A 17,946-nucleotide genomic window follows, 5' to 3' on the forward strand; every position below is an offset into this window, starting at 1 on the left:
AAGTCGTCAGCATACAGGGAAGCGGAGACAGAATTGCCCACGGCTGCAGCGAGCCCGTTAATGGCTATTAAAAACAGGCAGACACTTAAAACAGAACCCTGTGGCACACCGTTCTCCTGGACTTGGGAGGAACTATATGAGGCCGCGACTTGCACGCGGAAGGTACAATACGACAGAAAATTGCCGATAAAGATCGGCAGAGGGCCCCGAACACCCCATCCATGAAGCGTAGAAAGGATGTGATGACACCATGTCGTATCGTACGCCTTCCGCATGTCGAAAAAGACATCGACCAGGTGCTGACGGTGGGCAAAGGCAGTACGGATGGCCGACTCCAGGCTCACCAGATTGTCGGCGGCGGAGCGGCCTTTACGGAACCCACCCTGAGATGGAGCCAGAAGGGTTCATGCCTGGCTTCAGAATGGGGATAACAATACTTTCCCGCCATTGCGACGGAAATGCACCCTCGACCCAAATACGGTTGTAAAGGTCGAGGAGGCGTCGCTTCCAGTCCACTGAAAGGTGTTTCAGCATCTGACAGTGGATGCGATCTGGCCCAGGAGCGGTATCAGGGCAAGTGCACTGTGAAATTCCCACTCTCTGAATGGAGCATTGTAGGATTCAGAATGGTGGGTGCGAAAAGAAAGGCTCCGACGTTCCATCCGCTCTTTAATGGAGCGGAAGGCCGGTGGGTAATTGGAAGAAGCGGAACTAAGAGCAAAATGCTCTGCCAAGCTGTTGGCTATTTCGTCAAAGTCTGTACAAACTGCTCCATTCAGTGAGAGCGCAGGGACGCTGACAGGGGTCCAATAGCCGTAGAGGCGTCGGATCTTGGCCCAGACCTGCGAGGGAGAGACATGGAGGCCAATGGTGGACACATACTGCTCCCAGCACTCCTGCTTGCTTTGGCGGATAAGGCGGCGGGCTCGCGCATGCAGCCGTTTGAAGGTGATGAGGTGTTCAATGCAGGGATGTCGCTTGTGACGCTGTAGCGCCCGCCGGCGATCTTTAATCGCTTCAGCGATCTCAGGCATCCACCAAGGCACAGTCCGCCGCCGAGGGGACCCAGAAGAACGGGGAATGGCAGATTCGGCGGCAGTAACGATGCCGGTGGTGACCGATTGAACCACCGCATCAATGTCATCACTAGAGAGAGTCTCAATAGCGGCAATGGAGGAAAACAAGTCCCAGTCAGCCTTATTCATAGCCCACCTGCAAGGGCGCAGAGAAGACTGACGCTGTGGCAGTGACAGAAAGTTCGGAAAGTGGTCACTACCACACAGGTCGTCATGCACTCTCCATTGGACAGACGGTAAGAGGTTAGGGCTGCAGATCGAAAGGTCGATGGCGGAGTACGTGCCATGCGCCACGCTGAAGTGTGTGAAGGAACCATCATTTAGAAGCGAAAGATCGAGCTGTGCCAATAAATGCTCAATGGTGGCGCCTCGACCTGTCGCCACTGACCCACCCCACAGAGCGTTATGGGCGTTGAAGTCGCCCAGTAACAAGATAGGTGGCGGCAATTGGGCTAACAGAGCAGCCAGGACATGCTGTGGGACATCAACATCCGGTGGAAGGTAAAGACTGCAGACGGTAACAGCTTGTGGCGTCCACACCCGAACAGCGACAGCCTCTAAAGCTGTTTGTAGAGGTACAGACTCGCTGTGAAGAGAGTTAAGGACATATATGCAGACGCCACCAGACACCCTTTCATAAGCTGCCCGGTTCTTATAATAACCCCGATAGCCACGGAGGGCGGGGGTTCACATTGCTGGGAACCAAGTTTCCTGAATAGCAATACAGGAGAAAGGGTGAAGGCTGATAATTTGTCTGAGCTCAGCTAGATGGTGGAAGAAACCGCTGCAGTTCCACTGGAGGATGGTATTGTCCATGTCTGAGAAAGGCGTGACGGGACTTGGAAGGCAGATTACGCCGCTGGGTCACCTGCTGCCTCCAATTGAGCACCGGTGCTAGCGCTATCCATGGTGTCTGAGGGACCGGCGAGTTCGAGGTCCTCAGCGGACGCCAGAATCTCCACCTCGTCCTCAGACACAGTGCTTGTAGGAAGCGGTGGGATGGGTGCCACCGCAATGTCGTTAGCCTTGGGGACTTTCTTCTTCTTCTGTTTCTCTCGCTGTGCCTTCGGTGGTTCAGGCTGGGAGGGCTTCACTGGGTCAGTCTCAGGGACAGACGACGATCGTGAGGCCCTACGACCAGGGACCGGTGGTTGTTTGAGCCACTTGTGAAGGGAGGTCCCCAAGAGACCCCTTCCTGGCAAGAGGAGCCGAAGAAGACTTACGCTTCTCCAGCTGGGAAGGGGAAACTGATGTCCCCGATGGTTGGGGGAGGGGGGGGGGTGTTGCTCCTGAAGGAGATGGAGCAGGAGCAACAGGGAGTTTAGTGCCCTCCACCATCAAGGGGGAAGGTGTGGGCCTTCGACTCTGAGAGCTGACTGGAGCTGATGGAACTGTAGCAGGAGTGATAGTTGCGGCATAAGAAGATGTCATACGCACTGGATGAAGCCGATCGTATTTCCGCTTCGCCTCAGTGTATGTCAGTCGGTCGAGGGTCTTGATTTCCACGATTTTCCGCTCCTTCTGCAGAATCACACAGTCCGGCGAGCAAGGCGGATGGTGCTCACCACAGTTCACATAGATTGGAGGCGGGGCACAGGGATGATCAGGATGGGATGGTCGACCGCAATCACGACATACGAGGTCGGAAGCACAGCGTGAAGACATATGGCCGAACTTCCAACACTTGAAGCACCGCATCGGGGGAGGGATATATGGCTTGACATCACAACGGTACACCATCACCTTGACCTTCTCAGGTAACGTGTCACCCTCGAAGGCCAAGATGAAGGCACCGGTGGCAACTTGATGATCCCTTGGGCCCCGGTGGACGCGCCGCACGAAATGGACACCTCGTCGCTCCAAATTGGCACGCAGCTCGTCATCGGACTGTAAAAGGAGATCCCTGTGGAAGATAATGCCCTGGACCATATTCAGACTTTTATGGGGCGTGATAGTTACGGAGACATCCCCCAGCTTATTACAAGCGAGCAAGGCCCGCGACTGGGCGGAGGATGCCGTTTTTATCAACACCGATCCGGACCGCATCTTGGACAAGCCCTCCACCTCACCAAACTTGTCCTCTAAATGCTCTACAAAGAACTGAGGCTTCACGGATATAAAGGATTCCCCATCAGCTCTGGTACAGACAAGATACCTGGGCGAATACGTCTCACTTTCATTCAATGCCTTTCGTTCCTCCCATGGTGTGGCGAGGGAGGGGAACGATTTGGGGTCATAAACGTTACCTTTAAAATAGGCCCTCGAACGCTTAGAGACTGCTGGTGGCTGGCCACCAGCAAGAGAAGATGTGCCACGCTTCATTGCGTGTCATCCACCCTGATGCCACCTACTCCGACCAAGGGCCCTCCCCACGGGCGCCACCCAGCCGTAGCAAAGACCACCTGGCAGGATGGCCATTGTCGGGAGTCCCGATGCCCCAGGGAGATGGGCATCTACTCCTTGGCATACGTGGGGAGTTAACGGCGCAGGCATCAGTAGAGCGATCCCTGTGTTGTCAGGGGTCTACAACCAACAGGGTACATGGCGGCCCCACCACAACGGACGGGCTACCGTGCTGGATCTTAGGTTCAAAAATGTCCAAGGTCGTCGTCACAGTTAAAAGCAACACTGCAGAGTGCAGCGTGGTAATCGCACCCAGGGACGTATCCTCGCCCAAGAGATGGAAAACGAGCGGGACACCTTTGCAACGACGAAAAAGCCGGCTAAAGGTCTCAATGCACGACGGATACAGCGCACCATGTAAGGCACCCTTCCCCAATTGGCTCGCTCTTCGGAATAATTTAGAAAGATGGAGGTCAAACCCGAGAGGGGACTATCACATACGGCCGAAACATTTGAGACTCCTTTTAGTCGCCTCTTACGACAGGCAGGAATACCACGGGCCTATTCTAACCCCCGAACCCGCAGGGGGTTATTACTGCTTAATAAATGTGGCATTGCCAATTATATTTTCCTGATGCTCTTGACCATAGCTAGGTCCTCATCACTGAATCCCACCCGGCTCTCTCCTGATGACAGTAGGTGTCTGGGGCCAGACTCATAATAGGAATATGTTTTATAACAACAAAAATGACAATTATATAAGAAGAGGAGATTCTTAAAGGGGAAATGGAAGAAACTGGGTGGCTTGTGGGAAGAGAGAAAATCCCACATATTTTTTTCTCTTAAAATGCTTTTTCCAAAATGGCAAATGAGTTGTTTGTATCAACTACACAATAAAAATATTATCAAATGCTTCAAAATGAACACTGTTTTCTTCTGAGTTAAAAGCACTGAAAATTCCTGTATGTAGCCTTCTCCTCATTCTAGAAACCTCTAATGTCTTTACCGGCTATTAAGTTTCAACATGAATTGCTAGGATTTATTGCACAAAAACTTATCTTTAATAATGCAATATATACTAACCCACAGGATCAATATAGCTCTGAGAGTCTAACAGGTGATGATCTGCTCAGCCTACAGCAACATTTACACTGTATAGCACATAGTAGACAGTATTTCCCACTGTACCTTCATCTTTGGGTAAGGCCCAAAATTCGGTTCACATCAAGAGCTGTAACATCATGCTTCATCCAGCTTATGAGCCACTTGGAAGCATGTGAGCAATTTATGAAAGTCATTTCCATACTGGAATAGATCCAAGATGAAATGCCAGAGACTTCATAGCACTTGATGGTTTGTACACACTTCATTCATTGAGACGTGTGGGGACTTAGCAATCTCAATATAAAGGACATATATTGGAATGGTTCTGCAGCCACTCTTAACACCACTGAAGATATTCCCTGATGTCTTAATACACAATATGACCCTGTCCTTTCATCTTGTTCTATGTTTTCCCCATGTTCCTCTCCTCCTCAATTCTCCAGGAAACCACCTATTTCTTACCTTACGACTCCACTTGATTTTCAGTATCCTTCTGTAGTGCCACATCTCAAATGCCTCAATTCTCTTCTCTCCCAGAATTTCCTATATCAGGGCTGAGGCCTATGTTTGATACTAGTAGACTTCTTTTGGCCAGAAGTGCTCTCTTTACCTGTGATAGTCTGCTTTTGATGTCTACCTTGCTCTGTCTGGCATGCTGTTTCCAAAATAATAAACTCCTTCACTCCATATACTTGGTCTCCAGTACTGATGTTAAGTGTACCACTAATCTCATTTCTGTTACTTCTCATTGCTTTCATCTTTCTTTGGCTCACTCTCAACCATATTTTGTGCTCAGTAGTCTGTTTATTTTAACTCCCAAGACCAGTAATTCTTCACTTGCAAAGCAGACAGCAATTTCATCACTGAATCTTTCAACCCTGAATATTAACCCAACTTCCAAACCTTCCTTTAGTTTCCTTCATTGCTTCTTTGATACATGGGCCGAACAGAAGAAGAGACACTTCATTCTTGCTTTACACTCTTTTTAATCCACACTCTTTTCTCTTAGTCTTCCATTCTTTGCATTTCCTCTTGATTCCACACTTGTTGCTAGCACTAATACCCCCACAGTGGATTGTTTGTATCAGTCATATTCAGGTGTATAAAGTATCATGATCTGTATACTTTATACCACATTTCAGAAGGGACTTTTTGAATGTTATATAATATTAGAGCAAATAAGCTCTCTCTGCTGCCCAAGATTTGTGACTGACACTCTTTCAGATAGCACAGGCCTCGAGCAATCTTTGTCTTCCTTCACTCAAATGAGGTAACAAACACAGCTCACCCAATGTAATTGTCAAAAACCTCACCAAGTTATTCACAATTGTCAAAGCTAGTGTTGGTGAAATATAAGTGTCCCTTAAACATTGAAAATTAAACAATATGTTTCCTTCTAGTGGAAATTTGAAACAAAAAATATCACCCACCCCTCCAACTTCATCAGCTGCACCTTGTGTGTTCCTGTTGGAGTAGTAGCATCCACCAAGGCCATCCACGAACTCACAGGTCAGAACTGGCTACCGTAATCATAGGTATCACGCTGTTCGCAATGATAGGAAAAACAGTGAATTTTAAAAGACAATTCATCAGGAGACACCAATCCTCTGTTTTAACCTTGCTACTATTAAGATGACTGATGTATCAGCATAATTTGAAATTTGTCTTCAAAGTAAAAAAATGGACAGTTGTGCAGGAAAGACATGTCATCATCTGCCATATGGTGTCATCTGGATGCCAAGTAAGGACGTGGCTCTCCCAGCTGTTGTCTGTTTTCCAGACCTTGGAGGAACTACTTACAATTTGAATAGATCCCAGATTGGTCTCAAGAGGCTGAGTATACCCCATCCCAGTCCTCCCAATAAGAAATAATCCCTGGCAGTATCAGAAATTGAATCCAGGTTCTTCTTATATGGCACTCAGGTACATTGACAGCTCCACAATGGAGTCAGATCAGATTATGATATAGTGATTATTTTATTTTTAGACAAAAGTTTATAGTTTCAGCCCCAGAGGAAACTACAATAAGTTCATAGCGGTTGTGAAATGAAATATTAACAGTTGATTAAAACATGTTTTCTCAAAAATGGTATGTATATTCTTAACCTTATAAGCAACAGTTTCTTCCATTTGAGTAATTGACAAGAGATTCATCATGGTCAGGTTATTGATTTGACTGCCCACAGCTTCTAGTTTGCTACTTCTAATCTCTTGTAAAATCACATGATCCTTTTACTCGACAATGTGCTGAAGCTCACATAACATCTATTTCTCCTTACACATATTGGCTGCTTCATCTGCTGCATTGTGTACTCCACTGCAAAGCAAAATGTCATCTTGAGTTTATATCTGTTGTATTGTATCTGCTAAATTGTGAACAATTTTTCACATTATGTAAATCTGCAGGATTACTCTCAGGATATGGGGAGCCAAAGCAGATAAGAAGTTTTCTACTACGATGTTGTCTCGCCCATTCTGATGTATTAATGACTGTGTATTTTTTTGTCAGTTAGCTAATTATTCAGTAAAGTAATATCTGAAGAGATAGTCAGGAAAAATTGTGGATTAGCTGAGGTTATCAACCCGTTTACGCTCATTACCATACAAAACAATAAAATCGTGCAACACCTGCCTGTTCGTGAGCAAGAGGAACAACACATTACAAATTCCAGTACCCAAGTAGCTAGGAACAACTCAAATTTATTAAGTTTAATGAACATATTACAAGAGCACAGTTCTTTGGGACACGAGTTGGCACTAACTCGTTCATGCTGAAAAGCCAATCACTAAGGGTATGCTAGAATGTTCTTACATAGACAACATATGTGAGGCTGTGGCTGGCAGTGTGCCTGAAGCCTCTGTGGGTGAAATTGGCAGTCAGCAGTAGATGCTTAAGGATGGATGAAGTGTGCGAACACTTTGGCGAGATACTCCTCGTTGGCTCAGCAATGTGAACTCCCAAATGATGAGCTGCTAGGAGCAGCGGGCATAATCCTGGAGTGTGAACTGGCTGCACAGTGGTTCAGCAGCAACCTAAATACCTGTCTGGCAGAACACCATTTGCAGCAATGCTTATGCCTCTGGTGGTAACGCTGGCATAACAAAGTACCGTGGTCGCTGCTGGAGGTTTGGTTGAAAACAACCTGTTTATTTTAGTTGATGTAATATTGTTTTCAATTGGTCTCTGGAAGTAGTCACATTAGCAGGCTGGAGTTTTGGCAACCCACAGTACATGACTGTAGGACTGGTGGCTGAGTCACTGGAGGGTACAGCAGCACCCTTCAAGTTGAAGAAAAAGAATACCTAAAAACCTAGCCTGGAACAAAAGATTTCTTGTGCCCTAGTAAGTTTCCAATCTCTCTGTGCCTCTGAAGTATTCACAGCGACAGTTTATTCAATTCCTTGATCATTATCTTGAGGTCTGATAGATCCAGTTTCTACAAAACATTCCTTAGAAAAGATTTCAAAAGGCTTGCTTGGTTGTACAACAGTGATTTCTGAACACATGCCCATAATCTGAGGTTGAGAGCAGATTACATCGTAGTGATTATGGCAATGCTAGTACTTCCTAGTTTGGCTTGCCATGAAGAGGTTCACCAGCCCAGGCCCACACACCTTGGGCTGGTCAATGAGCAACTTGAGATCACAGGCATCTGCAGAAGAGGGCAGATGGAAGGGGTGGGAGCACTTGCCACCCTGCACCCCGTCCTCCCGGAAACAGAAAATGGAGTAGAGCTTTTATTCATATACTGAGTAGATGAACATTAATTTAGTTCTTATAACATAACATGCCTCAAAACTGATTAACTCTTTTATATCAAAAATGTCAATTTTGGTGAGTGTCATTCCCCAAATCAATTTTGCTGTCACACTGCTCGCTAGGCAATCAGTCTCGTCACTCCTGTGGTTTCTCTGTATGATGTGAGGCCCATGGGTAGCCAGTGTGGCTAAAATTGTGTAAAAGAACTCTGTTGGGTCATGAGGGTGGTAGAGACTAATAGTCTGCAGATTGTTCACTGGATATTAGAAACTCGTCATGGCAACAGCAACCTGATCTGCTGTGAAGACACTCAATTCCTCCAGTAGAAAAAGAGTATGGGAAGTGATTTGATGATTACAGTTAAATGGGTGGATAGTAAACCTCTACAGAGATTTCCAGTCCAATTTCAATTGTTTCTTTTGGTGTTTCATTAAATAACGGGCTCTTGCTTACAGCTATTTGAAGATTATGAGACTGTCAGTTGGGGGAGTAATTTGAATCATTGAAGGCTTGCCATGGTCTGACAGTACTTTTCCTTGTTCCCTCTTAAGACTGGTCATTAGTGACAAGGATTCCTGGATAATGGGACTGCTACATCCCCTCCTCTTCAATTACAGCTGTTACATCTTGACAGTAGGTTCAGATGTGAATACAGCAAAGTGACATCAGAAATGTAGGTCTGCCAGTTTGTCCACAGGAATGTCCTACAGGCTGGTTGGTTTGGAGGGGGTGTGGAATGGGAACAACAGGTCCACTGGGAGTTGGTCACTGTCACATTGTAATAAGTTAAATTCGCCACATGCTGTACTGACATGGGTATGGGATCCATCAGTGAGACTGATAATCATCAATCAACTTTTCGATAAGGAAAGTGCTACTAGATTGTCAAGAACTCCCATCACAATGGGTTATGCATATTAAAATTCCCAAGGAGGAAAGGTGATGGGAGTTACTGTACCAGGTTAAGCACCTCAAGGTACCATGTTTTGCTCTCTGGCGACAGGTAAATGTTCCAAAAAGTAACATCAAATGTCAATGGAATCTGTAAAGCCACTACATCGAACAGTGTTTGAAGGGGAACACTTTCCCAACAGAAATTGACATCTGGATGACTTCTCAGGGTTGGCAAGGTTCCAACAGTAACTGCAGTATAATTTAAGCTTAGAATAGTGATTGTTACAAAGATGGGTTTGTTGCAGGCTGGTACAGATCACAGGATAAAATTACAGCAGCTGTCATAATTCAAGAAGGTGGCAGTTACATCCATTACAATTCCACCGTTTAATCACTATGGTGTAATCTGGAAGGATGGAAGCTGCCATTGCCACTATTGTTTTGGATTTCATCTTTTAAACTTTTTGAAAGTGCAAAGATTTGCCCACTTGAAGACTGGGAACAGAAAAATGAGCAGTCCAATGGCATGTGGTTCCTTACCAGTGTTGAGCTGCAAGTCCACATAGTTCTGAGAGAGGGGTTCCCCCAGAGGAGCTGCTGGGCAAACAAATACCTCTCCAGTCAAAAATGGTGGATAGGGATCTCTCTTTCTGGTAAGAGAAAGGATTATAAAAGGGTTGCCTCTGCATCAGATCAAGGGGGTTTCAGTGCAGTGTGACAAGGGATTAAAGTGATCCGGAGGTGCGGAAGGGTTTTCCCACAGTTGTCAAGAAGCTGGTCACCATAATAGCACTGTAAAGACATTCCTATTTCTTTGCAACATCACAGCAATACAATCATAGGTCTTCGATTGTCCTTTGCTTCTTGTAAATGGGACACAGTGGTGAGCTATAGACATGCTGGTCCTGACAACTGATGCAAGTTATGGGACGGATATCAGTTGTTCACCGTATTGAGTACACAGACAGGTGAGTTCACTGGGACAGCAATAGGACATATGAATAAAATCTTCTCGGTTTTCAAGCTGTGTCATACCCAATAAAATTCTCGAGCTTTTGATGGCTAGCTCCGCCATCGTCGTCAGGAGTAAAACTAGTGACTGCTGTTTGGCACTATTTCCCGCTTATATACCTATGCGCATGGTCACTGGTACCAACCACAGAGGGCCAACATGACTCGTGCGCAAAAGGCGAATTGGGCAGCTCACAGCAGCTCCAGCCCACAGCAAGGCCGAGTGATGGCAGGTGGCGCGAGGTGACTGCAACACATTTGAAACTGCCGCTCCCGCCAAGCGTTAAGCATCCGCTGTTGCTTCCTTTCGATATCCAAAGGCTGCCTCTATGACTTACTCAGTGTGTAGCCCTGGTCTCTCTTGAAATTGTTGCCGTTCATTCTAATCTCAGCTGCCTCTTTTATAACAGATTCCCAGTATGTTGACGCAAGAGCCAAGACTCTGGTGTTCTCAAACTGTATCTTGAATACAAGAGTCTTGGCTCATGTGTCAACATACTTGGACTCCATTATAAAAGAAGCAGCTGAGATTAGAAAGAACAGCAACAATTTCAACAGACCAGGACTACACACTGTGTACGGTGCAGAGGCGGGATTTCAACATCAAAAGGAAGCAATAGTGGATGCATCAAACTTGTAGGGAGATGGGAGCATCAGTTTCAAATGTGGCGCCAGCACCTTGCGCCACTTGACATCACTCGGTTCAGCGGTGCGCTGTAGCTGCTGTGAGTTGCCCAACTCGCCTTCCGTAGAGTGTCGTTTTGGCCCTCTCTGGTTGGTGCCAGCGGCCTTAGGTATATAAGTGGGAACCGGCAGTCGGTAGTTTTACTCCTGATGATGATGGCAGAGCTAGACATCGAAAGCTCGAGAATTTTATTGAAATTGACATGGCTTGAAAAATGAGAAGGTTTTATCCAATCACACTGCCACAAAAAAACTCCGAGGACACATATTTGAAATGAAGGTCCTTAAAGCTGCATGTAGATAGTGGTATGTACAAGTGGATGGCACAACAGCTTAAACTTGTATGGGATGTAAAAGGAACAGGAATATTGCCCAAAGGAGTGCATGAAAATAATGCCTGAGACTGAGCGGAGTCCACTGTCCTGATCAGCAGGGAGACAATCTGTGTCTTTTGCAACACACCACTTCTCCAAATGTATCTTTGGTGCGTTCCATGCAAAATTGAGCTTTGGTAGCTAGAAAGAATGGACAAGTTTTAGGTCACTGGACAGATCTATTTCTCAATGTGTACTAAATCAGTACACCCAGTAAAACCAAAAATAATACAAAACTTGGCAACAGTAACACAGTATCAACACAGGATATTACATACAACTAGCCCTCCTGAAGTCACCACTGTCATTACTTGAAAGTTCTTAACAGACAGCTGTATGCAATTTAATTAACAATTTTTGTCTGTGGGACAATATAGCATAAGAACTTTTGATGAATATTTTGTGGATCAAATAGGAAACCACAAGCATCTTCAGTTCTCCTGCTGCAGAGACTGTTACAATTTGTCTTATTATCCTTATAATTAAAGGATAAGACTAGCAATCTGCTGATATCGCATATCAACAAACAAGAAATGTGGACACTGTTACAAAGGAGATAAATTCTAATTCAGTACTCATAAATGGTTTAAGAAAGAGCACTTTAACGTCAGCACTTAACAAATTAGCACCAAATTACAAACCTAAGACTGGCTGGATTGCATCTGGCTGTGTGAACAATACTTATGATCACTAATTACTACTGCACTACTAGATAAAGGAAGTTTTAAAAATACGTAAGGCACAGGCCATTTATGTATTACATACATTCAAAACATTAAACTGTAGATAGTAGCAAGCATAATAAAATGTATGCTGAGGTATCCCAAGAACTATTCAAACTCATCTTTGGTAGATACATGTTATATATGGCGCTACTTATTGTCAAAGCACTGAACAAAAGAAATGCAGAAAGCTTAGCATTAAAGGCAACACCAAGACAAGGTATGGCAGTACAATAAAGGATACTAAATTACACCACACTACTGATATTGTTATTATTATTGTGTTAACACTGATGACACCAATTGCATTTAAATATGCTCAAAGGTGGAATAAAACATTTGTATTTGTGCTTGATTTCTATAGTTCCCTAGAATAGTAAAGCCACACAGAAAATATGATATACGCACAGCAGGCATTCATTATAATAATAATTAGTCACAATGATTTTTTAAATGCTTAATTTGTTGGCACTTATGCAGTTTAGAGGGTACATGGGCTGATCACGAGAAAAGTACCTATTTTTGAAGGAAACACGTACTTCTGAAGATATAAGCAAATATATGCACGGAATAACAAAAAAATTTTTATTTCAAAAATTGTGTGTTACAGTCATATCTGATGTGCCCGTCACCAAAAAAGTACTTATTTTCATATGGATGAAAAAAATATGAATTAACTGCCTCAAATTTTTTTATCAAAAATGATGTATTGCATATGTATGCAAAGAATTTCAAAAAATTTCTTCTTTTTTTTGCAAAAAAGATGAAATTAATAACAAAATTTTCTCAAAAATCATATTTGTTTATTTGGCACAGATATACATTAAAGCTCGAATCACAGATTAGATAAAAACAGCTACCTCAAGTTAATTTGTAGTATTAGGATAGATTTTTCGAACATGCTCAATGAAATTGTGGAACAGATTTTCCCCAAAACATTGATGCCGGAGAAATTCCGCCAGGTAGTTATTCAGTATAGCACGGTGAGTTCCGAAATGCCTTTTATTTTTTTCCTTTAGCTTTTTGCCAGACTGATTCCACGTGATTTGTGGTTGCGTTTGTAAAGGGATCAACAAAATAAAGCGAATGATTAACAGTCAGATGATTGTAGCGCAAGTTACCTATGGTGTTGTAAGCTTGCCACAAATCAGAAACTACTGTGGTTCAAGGCAAAACATACTGTAGCAAAATTGGCAGCAAATGGGTAGCATCACGTTCTGGCACAGCAACCATAACGCTTTGCTTTGTCTCAACGTCATAACCACCAAAGACCCATTGCTCCCGCACCGTATGACCTCAATGGTACTTTCTCCTGACGAAGCAGCTCTCGTCTATTTCAACAGTATGGCCAGGGCCGTCCAAAACTATTGGCAGATATTCATGGCAGATATCCCTACAAAATTGGCACCAATCGACCACAAGGTACTCACTGCCAATTTTGAGCTCCCTCATTAAAAACTTTTGTTTATTGAGTTCGAAAGCCCACAGTCGCAAAATTTTAGAAATGTCTAAATGACTGCCAGCAAAAAATGACATTTTCCTGATTGAACATTTCTTTCTACAGTCCCTGCCAAAGGAGCAGCGCCAGATTTTGCCATCTTTCCCTGTAGTTTTCTCCAGCTTCATTTTGTTGTATCCAACACAATTCCCATTTTCACATACCATATTGTTCTTCAAAAGACCTTGTTGCCTAGCCCATTGTATAGAGCTTTGGGTGTTCTCCGTAACATGGTATAAATCTTCCCTTACAAAGTCACTCAAATCTGGAAAATTTCTCGGCACTTTGGCACACTCGGTAATATACGATACTTCAAAACAGACAGCCTCAACAGAAAAATATAGGTTGTTGAGCGCACTGATCAAGATACGTAACTGTAAGCAACAATATGCAAAGCCAACAATAGCTATCATGGTTAGGATGTATGTAAATGTAAGCATTACCTATGGGTAAAGAACACTGTGGGGTCATTCCATGTCAAATCAACCAATTGTTCTACATGATTTGAACCATGACCTCTCAGATTTGGATGATCTTTTTTTTTTCAGGTAATGTACCTACTAACACTAGTTTAAATTTGAGATTTCAAATTTTTCTGATCTTTGGTTTTTGAGTTTCAAGGGTTTAAAAATAAAAAAAAAACCTCTGTTTTTGATCAAGCGATGATTGTTTTAAAATGCTGTAGCTCAAATACTATACAACCTAGAGAGCTCAAAATTGTGCCATTGTTTTCCTCTAAAAATTCCATTCAGTTTGATATAACATGACTATGCTACCTAAATCTGAAAATTTTAAAGTATTCCAAAAAACATGTTCTGAAATTTCCAAAATACGTACCCTCAGATTTCTTTATAAAAATTATATGTGTTGTGCAGTCTGACTACATGCATGCAAAATTTCAAGATGGGATCTCAATGGGTTCTTGTATAAAATAATATTTTACTACTGCAATACACATTAGTGAGGTGAAAAGCAGACTATTTATAGGCTATGAATACTAAGGTAGGCCTATGTAATTCTAACAAACTTAAATTATTTTGTTAGACTTTTTATGCAACATTACCCTCTTATTGTTTGTTAATTCATTAAATGATATAGTGTCGTTTTAATTTAATGTTCATAATTCTTTTAACTATGCATCAGAAGGAAGTGAACACATTATAATTGGTAATATACGTGCTACAAGTTAAAATTTTGAATAAAGCCACTCACCTTCATCCTTAGTTGTAAATGGCAGAGATTATCTTTTACTTGGTTTTCCAGTGTTATTTGTAATCATTTACAACAAGTTCCTTATATTAGAAATTGGCATATAAGAAATTTCACTTGGGAAAAGATTAACTTGTAGATATCTGCATGGATAGAACTGTATTTCTAATACCAATTGGTATTTACAAAGTTAATACACATGGTATCTATACAACTTAGTGTTTAGTGAGGGTAGGTGTAACATAATTTAAACATGCTTCTTTTATGACATTTTTCCAAAGCAAGAGAAGACAACTTCATTTCTTTAGCACTTAAAGAGTAGGTTCTTCCCGTAGCTGTTGTTGGATTCGCTGTTTGTAAAAGAGTATTTCCTGGGACATCTAATATATCTCTTGGTTTTGGATAGTAAAAAGACTGGGCTGGACCCTTTGGGTGTAAAAAATTTATTTGGCACGTCATTGTATTTTTCTTCATAGCATCCTAGCCACCAAGAGTCGTCGTATGCTACTGTCACAAAACCATCAGTAATATTTTCCATATGTGAGGGTGATATTTGGTTCAGTGTTGTCACATATTCAAGCGACTCATCCAGACTAAAATGATAAAAGCTTGACAGTAATTTGACTCTGTGCAGGGTTTTTATGAGTGAAACTTTTGTGTTCCCACAATCGTTTTTGAGTCACTGAACCGAGGAAGTAAATATTCTTTGGTCAGTTCACAGTCCTCTGTTGTGCAATATTCAAAGTCAAAGTTTATTATGTTCTCCATAGCAAATACATGAAGTGATTTGGGTATCAACATTTGTTGGTCATACGGCTTTAGTAAGCTGGCATTAGCAGCTAGCCGCTTAACAGTTCCGCCAAGGCCATCGCAGCGCTCTTGCCATGGGATGTTGCAAAGAACTCCCACTCTGCCTCAACTCCAAAATCAGTTTTATGCAAACACATATTAAGGATGTTACTCTTATTTTTATATTGTGCAGCGCTGCCATCAGAAAAGTAAGTAATCTTTTTAAGTGCAGTTTTTTCTGGAACACACAGAAAGCGACTGCATTATGTTTTAGGCAATCTGATATGAAGACATACTGCAGATATTTTAGTTTTCCCTCCCATTTATAATATATGATGAAAGGATGCAGTGTAGCTTCCCCATTACATCAAGGTGACCGTAAGTGGGGTAGTGGCCAAAACTAGGGCCTTGACCCTATATGAAAATCACACTTTTTATAGTAAAAAGTGAATGTCGTACAAAATTGTAAGATTCTTAAGTTTTTATTTTTTAAATATTTTATTGCCTCATTAAAATATCATTTAATGAATTAACAAACAATAAGAGGGTAATGTTGCATAAAAAGGCTAACATAATAATTTAAGTTTGTTAGAATTACATAGGCCTACCTTAGTATTCATAGCCTAGAAATAGTCTGCTTTTCACCTCACTAGCGTGTATTGCGGTAGTAAAATATTATTTTATACAAGAATCCATTGAGATCCCATCTTGAAATTTTGCATGCATGTAGTCAGACTGCACAACACATAATTTTTATAAAGAAATTCGAGGGTACGTATTTTGGAAATTTCAAAAATTGTTTTTTTAGAACAGCCTAGTTTAAAATATTCAAATTTAGGTAGCATAGTCATGTTACATATCAAATTGAGGAAAACAATGGTGCAAGTTTGAGCTGTCTAGGTTGTATAGTTTTTGAGCTACAGCATTTTAAAACAATCATCGATTCATCAAAAACTGAGGTTTTCTTTATTTTTAAACCCTTGAAACTCAAAAACCATAGGTCAGAAAAATTTGAAATCACAAATTTAAACTAGTGTTAGTGGGTACATTACCTGAACAAAAAAAAAAAAAAAAAATAAATAAATAAATAAATAAATAACAATAAGTACTTTTTTGGCATTCCGTGCATATATATGCTAATATCTTCAGAAATACGCGTTTCATTCAAAATTAGGTACTTTTCTTGTAATCAGCGCTTGTACCCCCTAAACTGCATAAGTGCCAATTTGTCTTGCATATTGACTATACAAACATAGTATGTCTTAAATATGGTGTTCACAGGTAACACTAGAGATGCGCAGACAAAGGCTGCGCGCATTGTTGATAGATTGTACATTACAAAAATACAGAGGAACTGTATACATTACCACACAAATGTTTTGTAAAGTACAATACACAAACGCTTAAGGAAGATTTAAAATATTAAGTATATGTTTTTACACGTACGTTATCAAATATATGGCCATTTACTACCAATTAAGCGGTAATATGAAACTATCTGTGATTCCACATTACATGTAATAATAAGCAACTGAAATAACCTACTGTAACGGCATGATAAGGTGTTTTGTCGCCACTCCCTACATAGTGACTTGCAGGTCTTCAGCGTACAAGAATACGAAATGTTTCAATTTGCGCAACCGTCACACAATTACCACATAAAACACATCAAAAGGCAAAATTCGTAAGTTAGCTTAGCTCCACATTACTAGTAACTAAAATGTAGTGTTACTATTGAAGAAGCCAACTGAAACAGAGCTGTCAATAGTTCTGTGAGCTTTTCTTCTATATTCGGGAACTTCATCTTGTTTCATAAGCTTTATGCAATATTCTATGAGGGAAATTAAGCCGAAAAGATCTATGTATGTTGAGTAATGTAAGTCAAACAATACATCCACCTGTCCAGGTTTGGTTATGTAATTTATTTACCAGTCGAACTTTCCAATCTGATCTTCATAAAGACATGAAGAAGGTCCAAACACAGCAGTCACAACCAAGCAGAACAAAATTTTACAAGGACTTGAGCATATATAACTTGATGTCATTCCAAAAACCATGTTCACACTTAACACTCTCTCACGATACATACACACATGCAAACAACACTGCTATGACCCGGCCTGCAAAGATGTAAATAATGTAAAGATCAAAGATTAAACTACATAACATGTGCATTATGTAGTTGAAGATTCAAAGATAATAAGATGACAATAAAATATATAACGAGGAAGAGAAGTATTTGTTGTAGTTTTATTTGCATTTCGGTCATAGTTTGCAACCATATTAGACATGGCAGCTATATAACGATTCGAACAAAAGATAATTTCCAAGAATGATTGCGTATCGAAGTCGCAGGGCCCAAATGATACACATCGAAGGAGCGATCCTAAAACGATCATGCGGCTCTGGTGGTGGGCGTTATAATCAATTATTTGTAATCGTCATTTTTATCTGTTTTTCGTCGTTCCCTCAGTTGTTCTAA

At 41.9% G+C, this 17,946-nt stretch overlaps 1 protein-coding gene across 2 annotated transcripts in view; it reads right to left on the minus strand.

The window, feature by feature from the left end:
• The window catches only part of LOC126253178 (ER membrane protein complex subunit 1), a 142,891-nt gene extending 125,312 nt beyond the window's left edge, over nt 1–17,579 (minus strand). For both annotated transcript variants that reach the window (XM_049954350.1, XM_049954342.1), the window contains exon 1: nt 17,394–17,579. In XM_049954350.1, the coding sequence (XP_049810307.1) occupies nt 17,394–17,551 (158 nt within the window). In that variant the 5' untranslated portion in view covers nt 17,552–17,579. The remainder of the gene's footprint in view (nt 1–17,393) is intronic.
• Between the last annotated feature and the right edge of the window lie 367 nt (nt 17,580–17,946).

This window comes from Schistocerca nitens, chromosome 1 (assembly GCF_023898315.1).
Source record: "Schistocerca nitens isolate TAMUIC-IGC-003100 chromosome 1, iqSchNite1.1, whole genome shotgun sequence".
Taxonomy (NCBI): Eukaryota; Metazoa; Arthropoda; class Insecta; order Orthoptera; family Acrididae; genus Schistocerca; species Schistocerca nitens.